Genomic DNA, 12,492 nt, shown 5'->3' with positions numbered 1-12,492 from the left:
TTTAGAAATAACCTCGGCAAATAAGACAAATGTGGCTGTGATCGTGTTGTAGGTTGAGTTTTCAAGCATTTGAAGCATTTTTTTTTTCCTCTCAGAAATACAACACACCCAGGGGAGAAAATATTTGTAAAGATCTTTTATGAAATGCCCTTTTCAATTTGGCAGCCTAGCACAGTATTCCCTTGAAGAAATGGGATCCTGTGTTTTCACAGTTCCAGTCACTCAAGCAGGAAGAAACAAGTGTATGTACACTGTACATACAATGCAATTTTAATGATCTCTGTAAATCCATTTCCCTTAAAAATGATAACTATGCTTTTTCAGCAAGGGGTATATAAACTTAAAGGGATAGTTCACCCAAAAATGAAAATTCTATCAACATTTACTCCCCCTCAAGTTGTACCAAACCTGTATAAATGTCTTTATTCTGCTTTACACAAAGGAACAATGTTTGTAATCAAGCAGGAAGTAGTAGGAAAATATAATACTATGGTAGTCAAAGGGGGCGAGATCTGCTTGATTACAAACCTTCTTCCAAATATCTTCCTTTGTGTTCAGCAGAACAACAAAATGTATACAGGTTTGGAACAACTTGTAAATGATCTAAATGATGAACTATCCCTTTAATAGTGCTGCATATTAAATTACTGGTGGTCCGCATGCTCTTCTGAAAGTCAAATCTATATTTGCTCCAGTGGTACTGTAGCTCTCAGCACACCTTCTCTCAAATCAGTTTGCTATCATTAATAGAAGTTACCAAATAACCTACCTGGTTCACAGTGACCTTGGTGCTTTTTTGTAGCTGCGTACACTTGCAACATGCCAGTTTCTCCAGCTTATCACTCACTGTTTTCCACAGAGCAGCAGTTGACTCTGTGGCCTATAAGATGACCCTAAATTACACTGATTTACTTTGAAACAATATTCACTAAGAAATAATTACAAAGAAACAGCACTTACTCCATTTATATTTATGTACAATTTTGAAAAATAATTTTTACAATGTAGTCTCTGAAATTTTTATGAATGGTAAAGACCACTCTGTACATAAAATTTAGCATTTGTTTTTGCTTCGGCTGAAGCACAAGATGCCTCCATTCATGGAAACTCAAGATTTTGCATTTAATTATGAAAAAAAGTAAAAAAACAAGCATTTTCACCAGTGGTCTTAGAGTTTTGGACCCCTCTGTATGTGTGGAAATCAGTCATCGTTCAGCAGATGATACCGAGGGGTCGCATGGTGTCACTAAGGTTGTTGAAAGAGGGCAAATGACACCCAGCTCATGACCTTTGCCTCCTGCTTTTGCCACCCATCCATCCTGTCCTGTCACGCTGTGGTCAGACCAGACAGCTCAATGACAGCGGACAGCTGAAAAAAAAAAGGAAATCCCTCATTTTTGCCCTCAAAACACTGCTTCTGCTAAACAGAGAGAGCAACAACAACATCCAGCTCATGTGTGAAATATTGTTTGCAATGGGGATGACGTGTACACAGAGCAGGGGTAATGTGCCAGGACCAGTTCACCACGACCTATAATATCAATGTGTGCTGCCAAGAGCAAAGGAGCATGAAGGCCTTAAAACAAACAGACAGTGCCTTTATCAATAACATTATTCCTGAAATAATGGAAATGTACATACTGTATCTATTTTCGATCTATATATTGAATGTGTTAGTAGAATATAAGAACAAAGGCAATTTACCATATTTACAAATCCACAAGGTTCCCACAGCTTTAGATCATTGAATAATGTTTCTAGTCCTTCATGATTAAGATTTAAAAAATATTTTAGATCACAGGAGCAGATTCCCATGTATAAAGCACCAATATAATTCAGTATGTATAATATATAATTAATAAAACAAGCCATTAACAGATTAATTAGTTCATGGTACCTAATGCAATAACTAATATCACACAGAAACTGTAGTGTTACCATTCAAACACTTACATTACTGTTCAAATGTTTGGGGTCACAAAGTTTTTAAATGTTTTTGAAAGAAGTCTCTTCTGCTTATCAATGCTGTGCATGATCAGAAATACAATAAAAACTAATATTGTGAAATATGAATAGAAAATGGTCATTTTGAATTGTATCTTAAAATGTCATTTATTCCTGTAATGGCATTACTCAGGTCTTCAGCGTCACATGATCCTTCAGAAATCATTCTAATATGCTGCTCAATATTTATTATCAATGTTGAAAACAGTTGTGCTGCTTAATGTTTTGTTTTGCAAAACTGTGATGCATTTTTATCAGATTTCTTATGAATAGAAAGCTGAAGAGCATTTATTTGAAATAGAAATCCACTGTAACATAAATGTCACTTTTGATCAATTTAACGCATCCTTGCCAAATAGTAGTATTTTTTGTTTGTTTGTTTTTAAATAAAAATTACTTGACCCCAAAATTTTGATCGACGGTGTTTATATTTTAAATATATTATATTTTAAAATTCATCCTATGGTTTGAATGTGGCTCAATGGAGGATTCAGCCAGTCCTATGTAAGCATGAATATGAAAATTATATTAAAAAGGTGCTAAAGAAGATGTTTTGTTTTATAGATTTTTGCAATATTACTTGAAACTGTCTTTACTAACTGATAAAAGACTATTTATTAGGTGCACTGAAAGAAATAATATTAATATACATCATCTGTGCACGAGGTAGGGCCTTAAAAACATCAGCCAATCGTTTACGCGGTCATCGCATACACGATTGGCCCTCTGGCTTGTCAATCACTGCCGTGACATTCCTTGTGAGAGACGAGCGCAGCTGCGCGCTCCAGTAACTTTCCACATGCAATGTTTTTGTCAGGAGACAGGAATAACAACTGCAGATTATGAGTTACCTGCGGTGAGTCCGACATAATGAATCCACTAACACGACACAGAGAATGCCGGTGGTAAACACTGGTAAGCACAAGTTTTGGGAGGCGTTCCTTTGAAATGAGCTGTGAAGGAAGGGGGTTGTTCTTGCGCATTTAAAAAAGTTAAAAAACTCACTAACAGTCTTTGGATTCTCAGTCGATGAAAAAATCCTCTCTATCACCTTTAACTACAGAAACTTGCATGGCTTTTCTGCCATTGAAGTTTAGTGATTTTTATTCTGATATTTAGTTTTTCATGATGTATCCAGGTCTTCTATGACTGCATTTAAATGAAGACATCTGATCCACCTGAACTATGAACTCCACTGTAAGTGTTTTATACGAGTCAATAAGAAAAGACTTGACAATAAAAGCTTTTGTTTTATTCAGTTCACTTTTTGTAACATCTTTATTGAATTTGTGTGGCATTTTAAACATATTTACAATTATTGTTTTTTTTGTTTGTTTTTTTTTGTTCAGTAAAAATACAAATACAGAACACCGCATTTTCAAAACTACCCAGCAACACCAGGGAAGAGTGCTGGCCTGGGCTTCACTCACCATTAGTCAAAGTCATGTCACTGAGAGAAAAGAAAATGACACATACAGGAGTAGCAGGACACCACTGCTGCCATCTAGAGGGGAGGAGAGGACGCGTCTCCTTCAGGCTGGGATGAGTGGTTTAGAAACTGAAATGACAGGATACAAAGAGAAAGACCCTTCAGTGGGGCCGATCGATGACCCCCAGCATACAGTCAGTGGTGCTCAAGTCTTTCTGAAAAACTGATTCCCAAACAGATTATTCATGACCTAAGATAAAATAATTAACTTCCCCTTCTCAGATCAACTACATGAAATATTCTGTGGATGTGCCATTTTATACAATAGAAGATTACAACAAACAAACAACCAACCAAACATGAGTTAGAGAGCATAAGGCTGAGCATGTCTTCCAAACAGACTGAATCAATATTCATTAAAGGTCAAATAAAGCAAACAAACTTTTTTTTAAATAAATAATAATAAAAAAAAAAACTTCAATACAATTGGCTGCAGGTCATGTTTGATCAAACTCAAGTGAATCATCTGATATCAGGAATCTGTTTCTGTCTGCCACCACCGGATTTCAGAAAATATGTCCAGGGACGTCCAGAGTGTTTACAGCCCAGGACTGAAACATTCATGGAAAGTCATGTTAAAACTCACATGAAATATTCAGAGATATGCATTTGACTTGAAAGAAAACACATCCAGAAACTGGAATGACAAGAAAAAAAAAAAAAAGAAAAAAAAAAACGTCTTTGACCTCCCAAGTCAAGATTATTCCCAAGTCTAAAACATCCTACACCATGGGCTTTGTTGTTATGCAACTGTATTCAAAATCTTTGCACTGGTTTTTGTGTTTTATTTACTCTGGGTTTATTGTACAGGGCACACCCAGTGTATTTTCTGAACTCTAAACCCCCATAAATATATAAATCTCTGTCTCATTGGCTATGATTAGTGGTAAAACTCAGCTGTTGAAAAAATCTGGTCTGGTCTAACAGAGCAGCACCATCGACAAATGAAAACAAATGGTGAGGACCATGAGCATTAGCATCTAAAGCGATGTGACTTCTCTCCACAAGCCACAGCTACTGCTTCTTCAAGTGTTATTGATTCAATGTATGGCAAAACCAAACGCCAGCCCATCCATGTTTCAGAAAGCAGAATGAATGACATTGAGCATTCAGAAAAGGATGAAAAGAAACATAGGAATGGAGAGACACAGAAAAGCTCAGGTTTCTGGAATGACAGTGGTGACTGTTTCATAGGCAGCAGCTGTTCGATAGCAGCACATGTCTGTTTTTACCTGCTAACCTTAACAGAGACGTCGGAGAGACAGTCTGAAGAGAAATCCTGGAGAAAAGAACATCCCTGGTTGCCTGTGGCCTAAATTCAGCCTCAGCTGGAGAAAGATTTCACAGGAGGTCAAATCCAACATCTGCTGTCTCCAGGAGCCCAGCTCAGAAAGCGAAAGGCTCTGAAGGCAGTCTGGTCCAGGAACCATTTATCCACCATTTTGAAGTGATTTAGTACTGAGCTGATGACACGAAATGCTGCCAAATTGGAAAAAAAGAAAGAAAGAGTGAACTTGTTAAAATCCTTCCCTGGTGAGAAATGCACATCCGTTTCAGGAGGTCTTTTTGTCCGCAAATGCGTGTGTATGGACGTGTCAGACCAGCGGCCACAAGAGAGAGACGCACACGATCAATTCGGCAGTCTGTCCTTCAGAGAATATATGAGAGAGACATAGATAAAGAGAGTTCAGTCTGTTTCCGGTCCCCTCCGTTCACCGAAGTCCCATGATTCACAGTCCAGGAGGAGACACTGGTTGGTGGGTACAGTTCTCTCCTCTCCTTTGCACTAGCAGCTGCTGTCTTTCACAAGGAGGGAGGTGTATAGAAAAGGGGTGAGCGAGGGGGAGGGCGCCCCCCCGGTGAGTCCACTCTACCGCTGGGTCTCGCTGCCAGGCAGGGTGATATTGCCCAGGTGCAGGACGGGCAGAGGGTGGGCCTCCGTGTTGAACACCCAATTCTCAAGAGGCAGCAGCTCATCACTGGAGAAAAGCAGATATAGATACCTACAAAAACACACACACGCAAGGATCATAAAATTAACCCGATACCAGTTCCAATCTAGGTCAAAGATCTGATGTATCCCATTCAAAACACATTTGTGAGAAACTGCAGTGCCTCAATGACACCAGCAGGTAGCAGTAATGACCGGCTGTCTTTCCTCTCCAGTTTAACCTGCAAATCCCACTTTTAGCTGATAGTCACTGCCTTTCACAGTGCTATCCATATGTTGCATTTTTAGATTGACCATTATATTAGTAACAGACCATTATTACACTGTTTAACGTACAAAAATAATGTGTACTCGCATAATGAACAAACTATTCATGTTACTATTCATGCAAAACAGTGTATCAGTAAATGAAATGACTTTTACTTGAGTGTTTCAGCCAGGAAGAAGCTTTGCTGGACGTCATCATAGGTGGGGTTGGAGGAGTAGACGTCTTTAACACCAGAGAAACCTCCGCTTACTCGACAGTATTTATCTATAGCCTGCAGAAAAGACGGGAAAAGTTGTATTCGGAAAAAAATAAACACACACACAGTATTACACACTACTGTCAAAAAGTTGGGGGTCAGTAAGATTAATTTTTTTTAAAAATGAATAATTAATTTTATATTCATCATACATCTATTAAAACAATTTATCAAGGTTTCTACAAAAATATTAACATCGAATAACACTGATGGGAAAATGTTTTACAAGCACCAGATCAGCATATTAAAAATGGTTTATTTCGGAAGGATCATGTGACACTGAAGACTGGAGTAATGATGCTGAAAATTCAGCTTTGCCGTCTCAGGAATAAATTACATTTTAAGAAATATTAAAATAGAAAGGTTATTTTAAACTATAATAATATTTCACAATATTAGAGTTTTTACTGTGTTTTTGATCAAATAAATGCAACCTTGGTGAGCAAAAAAAACTAACCAACCCCAAACTTTTGAACAGTACTGAATATATATTTTTTATATTCAACCCCATGACAATTTAATTGTTTAGTATTTTTTTCTTGCATATTTGTGAAAAATAGTGAAGGTCTATTTGATAACACATGTTTTTGTTCTTAATATGTTCATTTTTCATATTTTCACATACAGTATGTGACAGTATGTGACGTTCTGGAGAAAACAAGAAAATGGAGGCCTCTTAGATGAACATTTCATGGTAAAGTTTGTTAAAAGACGCTCAAGTCATGATTGTATGTCTTTGATTTGAATAGTGCACATTTCTTACATTTTCTTTGAGTGTCAGACTACTGTTCCCAAATTCAATTAAACTATGTGATATCTTGCCATTTCTAATAAAGTTACCAGGCAATTGGTGAGTAACTCAGTCTAGGCCAATTCCAGATGTACTTTTCCCTGTGCATTAGCTCAGAAAGACTTCTAAACAGTATGTGCAATATCAAGTGAAACCTTGTCCTAATCACCACTTTATGACTGCAAATCAAATCAATGCATGACTGTGTACTAGCAGTAATGACAAGCCAGAAATAGAACATATAAGAAGCCGCTCTTTTTCTCCAAGAACCAATAATGCTCCATTAGCGCTGCTCCAAGCCTCTCCAGGCAGGAGTGATGGAAGCCATCTGTGCCAGGAAAACATGGCATGATGAGCTCACCTACCTGGAGCAGATCTGCCTGAAACAGCTGCTACACTGAGGACTCGCCATACACCGTTAAAACGCAACAGATCCAGCCTCACATTAAAGGGTTGGTTCACCCAAAAATTAAATTTCTGTCAATAATTACTCACCCTCATGTCGTTCCAAATGCTTAAGTCATTTGTTCATCTATGGAACACAAATTAAGATACTTTTGCTGAAATCCGAGAGCTCTTTGACCCCTCCATAGATAGCAATTTAATTACCACTGTCAAGGCACATACAGTGGCATGAAAAAGTATGTGAACCCCTTGCAGAATCTGTGAAAATGAGAATTATTTTAATAAAATAAGAGGGATAATAAAAAAAAAAATCATGTTATTTTTTGTTTAGTACTGTCCTGAGTAAGATATTTTACATGAAAGAGGTTTGCATTTAGTTCACAAGACAAAACAATAGCTGAATTTATTCAAATAACCCCATTCATAAGTATGTGAACCATTGATTCTCAATACTGTGTGTGGTTACCTGATGATCCACGACTGTTTTTATGTTTTGTGATGGTTGTTCATGAGTCCCTTGTTTGTCCTGAGCAGTTAAACTGAGCTCTGTTCTTCAGAAAAATCCTCCAGCTCCTGCAGATTCATCAGTTTTCAAGCATTTTTTGCATATTTGAACCCTTTATAGCAGTGGCTGTATGATTTTGAGATTCATCTTTTCACACTGAGGACAATTGAGGGACTCAAACACAACTATTAAAAAAGGTTCAAATATTCACTGATGCTCCAGAAGGAAACACAATGCATTAAGAGTCGGGGGGTGAAAACTTTTGAAAAGGATGAAGATGTCACAATTTTTCTTATTTTTTTTTTTAAAATATCATTGTTTTTCATTTAGCACTGCCCTTCGGAACCAACAGAAGATACTTGCATGTTTCCCGGCAGAAAAATTAAGTACAATTTTCCTTGATATTTGAATTCAAAAGTTTTCACCCCCCGGCTCTTAATGCATTGTGTTTCCTTCTGGAGCATCAGTGAATGTTTGAACCTTTTTTAATAGTTGTGTTTGAGTCCCTCAATTGTCCTCAGTGTGAAAAGATGAATCTCAAAATCATACAGCCACTGCTATCAAGGGTTCAAATATGCAAAAATGCTTGAAAACTGATGAATCTGCAGGACCTGGAGGATTTTTCTGAAGAACAGAGCTCAGTTTAACTGCTCAGGACAAAAAAGAGACTCATGAACAACCATCACAAAACATAAAAACAGTCGTGGATCATCAGGTAACCACACACAGTATTGAGAATCAATGGTTCACATACTTATGAATGGGGTTATTTGAATAAATTAAGCTATTGTTTTGTCTTGTGAACTAAATGCAAACATCTTTTATGTAAAATATCTTACTCAGGACAGTACTAAACAAAAAACATGCATTTTTTATTATCCCTCTTATTTTATTAAAATAATTCTCATTTTCACAGATTCTGCAAGGGGTTCACATACTTTTTCATGCCACTGTACATACATACTGCCAAGTAAAAAAGAAAGTAAAAAAACGTTAAAATAGTCCATGTGTTACTACGTTTCTGGACCTTGAATGTGGTAATTTTGTTGCTTTAAAATATCTTAATTTGTGTTTCAAAGATCTTACGGGTACTATTTAGAGAAAATAGTACAGAACTTTAATATCAGTAATTAAATAATAAATATGAATAAATATCGTTTATTGGCCATAAAAAGAAAATAAGTGTCAGCTAATTCTGCCTCAATTTAAATATCATTCCTAGACAAAATTACATCATTTCCCCCATAAAACATCTCTGCAAACACTAAAGCAGTTCATCAAGCCGACAAAATAAAACCAAAGCCATTTGTTTAACTTCCGAGATATGGTGAGAACTGGGAAAAATCCTAACTGATCATGGTGATGAGAGTTGATGCCAAATAGATCAACACAACAGCATTTATCTATACAAAGAACAGTGCTAGGAACGCAAGGAGAAGAGACAGTGAGACCCTGGGAAGAAAGAGGTGCACAGAAAGAGCTGGAGACAGAAAATGATAAAATTAGAAGAGAAAAAGAGCCGATAGCAACGAAGGAACTCTGGTGACAGGGAACAAGTGAGCTTTATTCTGCTTTCTTTTTCCTGACAGAAATGAGGATAGTGAAAATGAGGGAGAGAAGGAGAGAAAGAGCCCAGGCACCGAGTGGCTCATCAAAAGAAGCCCAAATACAGAGAAACAGTACTGTAACGGCAGAACAATGACACCCAATCAGAGAGAAAACAATGACGCTCCATTCTCAAGAGCACTTTGAAACAGTTCTAAAAACACAAACACTCTCCCCAAAAAACACAGCCCAGGTCTTGCTGGAATAATAATGGCATCAAAAGAAAGGGAGGCATAAATCTAAAAAATCCTGATGGAGAGGTACAGGACTAATACAAGCAGCAAAAAGATGCCACAGATAGAGCGACTGGGACCACAGATGGATATCAAAGCGATGAGATATGGGTTTAGATACTGAAGAACATTCTGTGCCAGACACACAGTCTGACCTTATTCTGTCTCTGATATCTGGCTGAACTCTGATGGCTGGAGATACCAGCCGATGAGAAGCGAGTTGAGCTTCTGTTTGTGCTGGTGAAATCTGCACAGGCATTATTAAAGTTTTGCTCCCTTACTGGGATACACTGATATTAAAATTCTAACTGACACAATAAGTTGATAATTATTTTCACGTTTTAGATGATAAACAATGCTGAATATGCTAAAAAGCTCAATATTTTTTGTCAACACTGAATCACTGTCATAATGCATAGTATGAAATATGGATAACTATTTATTTTGAGATTCGACAATGTCCATAAAATAGAAATGGGACCTTTATTATAGTATAGCGCAATAAAAAATGCTCTTGAAGGGTTAAATCTTTGCTGTAATCTAGTGCTATCCTTTTAAATAGCAGTAATATAATAGCAAAAGTCATCTAAAATCTCATAAAGCAGTTTTCACAATTAAATATACAATATTTGGTTTTAGGCACTCCTTTCTGAGGACACTAAATAAATGTAATATTTACCCAATATCCAGTAAAAACAGATTTTCAGATTAACTGCTATCTTCATTATATAGGACCCGTGCTGGTAAAATGAGTCGTAATGAGCAAATTTACAAAAAACTCCAAAATTACGTATTATTTGTTGGAATCCGACAAAAAAAATGACTGAGCTGTACCTGTTTGAAGTCGATATTCAGCAAAGTCAAAGTTAAGTTAAAGTCAAGTTAACCCTTAAATGCATGACTGTTTCGCCAATCATTCTTACATATTCGGGTCTAATAACAGTTACAGTCATATTTGATTGCGTTCAGTACTTGTTCTGCAGTATTGCTGAGCCATTTCATGTTTTTCTTTTTATTTCGTTTTCTGTCTGCATGAGTCGTCACTTCAGCATTGTGTATCAGACATTGCCACCTTGTGGAATAAGGGTGAATTGCACTTATTCCGTCATCTAAGATTCAATTATTGTTGTGCAGAAAAAATATATGTACACTCATACACACCTCGGGTCGTTTGCGACCCTATACAATTTTTACAAAAAATGAATACAAAAATAGGCATTCTTTTATAATTTTATGATTTTTTTCTTGTTATATTCTTTATAATGAATTGATTGAGGAATACCAAGAAGGTTGATGTCTAACTTTAAAAAATGAACGAGGTGCAGGGTTGTGAATGACGTCCTGGGTCACTAAAGACCCGAGGTATGCATTTAAGGGTTAAAGTTTTCTGAAGGTTCCAAAACAAAATCACCTAGCAATGATATATTAAAATCCCTGGTAATGCCACCAAATTTGGCACAAATCAAGGCAAACACCATATCTATATTTATATCTATATATATATATATATTTCCCAAACAGTTAACCAAACGTTCACTTAAGAAATAACAGATAATGTTTGTGTGAATATTCGCCAAAACTGCGATTCTGTGTATATCGGGATTGCGCGTCTGTGGTGTCTTTGTGCACACGCTTTGGATTTGTCAGCGTAAGATAGTTTTGTTTACATCAGCATGAGTTTGAAAATCACATTCCATTGATTCAGACTCATACCATTGAGAATTCGCTATGAATATTCACAAACTTTGAATGCTGCGCTTAACAATGATACCAAACTCGTCATCCAGAAGTGAGCAGATAAAAATGGCATTTTTCATGGCCAAAGGAAAGATACTCCTTTCAGAAAATGTACAAATAAAGATACTTTTAAAAGTTTAATTGCTATTTGGAGCATTGGGATCACTAGACGAGGGCTTAATGAACTAATTTTTGTGACCAAAATTGATATTTTTCACTTGTTTTGCCGGTCAATTAAGGCCCCAGTATACTTCAAATGAAATCGAAGAATGAACTGATGTGGCGTCATTTCAAACAAAATCAGGCCAAAACGAAGTTCGTTTTGTGTTCTTTTTGGAAGTTCGAAACGGCTTGCCAAAATGAACTTTCAGGAAAAGTTCGCTCCAGCTGCAAAACACCTTCGTACTACCATTGGTCAGTGACGATAACGTAACAGGAGGTGTGCGCTGAGGCTCCGCCTTCACTCGCGTGAGACGCGTCTTTGACTATTTTGTGTTTGTCGAGGTAAGATCTCCACGTGTGAAAACATGAACACACTGGATAGCTGCTTTATAGTACAAAATGAAAAATGAGGCACTAACTGTTTTTCATGTTTGATACTGTAAAGCTGCTTGATTTTAAGCAATCCATTGAATAAAGTGCTATATGAAGACGTGACGTGACTGGAGTGCTAATTTGTAGAGCTCGTGCTAACATACCCATGTTGTTATGATCAGACGCTTTTCTTATGCTTTCTATAAAAATGCTTGCAGTTGTGTTTATTTTGTTACTGAGAAGAAAGTGCATGGCACATATTTACATATTCATCTAACTGTCGGTCTCAGCAGTGTGGGCGGCGTCAAATGTTCGTTTACAGTATATCGCTGGTCACGCATTTCGAACTTCATTTTACCCCTAAAAGAAGAACGAAAAAGAACTTTGTTTGAAGTATACCGGGGCCTTTACCAATACAGTCCTGATGTATTGTGCATCAGTAATGTTTGTTACTGTCATGAGTGTTTCTGTCATATAGATGAATGCATCAGGAAAGGTAGAGAGAGGAGCTGACCTGCGCTGCTTCCCAACCCCACTGCCTGTACTTGGGGTCGTGGGTAAATCTCCACATGTACCAGTATGTCTCGATGACCTCAGGCCTCAGGATGTAGTACTTCTCATTCTGTCTCACAGCCACGGCCTCCAGCCCGCTGTCAAACTTAAAGGCCTCTGGGCCGAGCTTCAGTACTGCAAAAAATAACAGGTTTATGTATTA

General features: G+C 37.2%; 1 protein-coding gene across 7 annotated transcripts in view; it reads right to left on the bottom strand.

Moving 5' to 3' along the window:
- Positions 1–1,113: 1,113 nt before the first annotated feature.
- man1a2 (mannosidase, alpha, class 1A, member 2) overlaps positions 1,114–12,492 on the bottom strand; it is a 103,952-nt gene continuing 92,573 nt past the window's right edge. For 3 of the 7 annotated variants that reach the window (XM_067410696.1, XM_067410695.1, XM_067410698.1), the window contains 3 exons: positions 12,292–12,464; positions 5,868–5,983; positions 3,269–5,496 (listed from right to left, as the gene is read on the bottom strand). In XM_067410696.1, the coding sequence (XP_067266797.1) occupies positions 5,364–5,496; positions 5,868–5,983; positions 12,292–12,464 (422 nt within the window). In that variant the 3' untranslated portion in view covers positions 3,269–5,363. Of the gene's footprint in view, positions 1,370–3,268; positions 5,497–5,867; positions 5,984–12,291; positions 12,465–12,492 lie in introns of those variants that run through there. The other 4 variants (XR_010897214.1, XR_010897211.1, XR_010897212.1 and 1 more) reach the window with 4 other exon arrangements.

Source organism: Chanodichthys erythropterus, chromosome 14 (assembly GCF_024489055.1).
Source record: "Chanodichthys erythropterus isolate Z2021 chromosome 14, ASM2448905v1, whole genome shotgun sequence".
Lineage (NCBI taxonomy): Eukaryota > Metazoa > Chordata > Actinopteri > Cypriniformes > Xenocyprididae > Chanodichthys > Chanodichthys erythropterus.
Note: the sequence above shows the minus strand (reverse complement) of the source record. Positions and strands in the feature narration are given on the sequence as shown.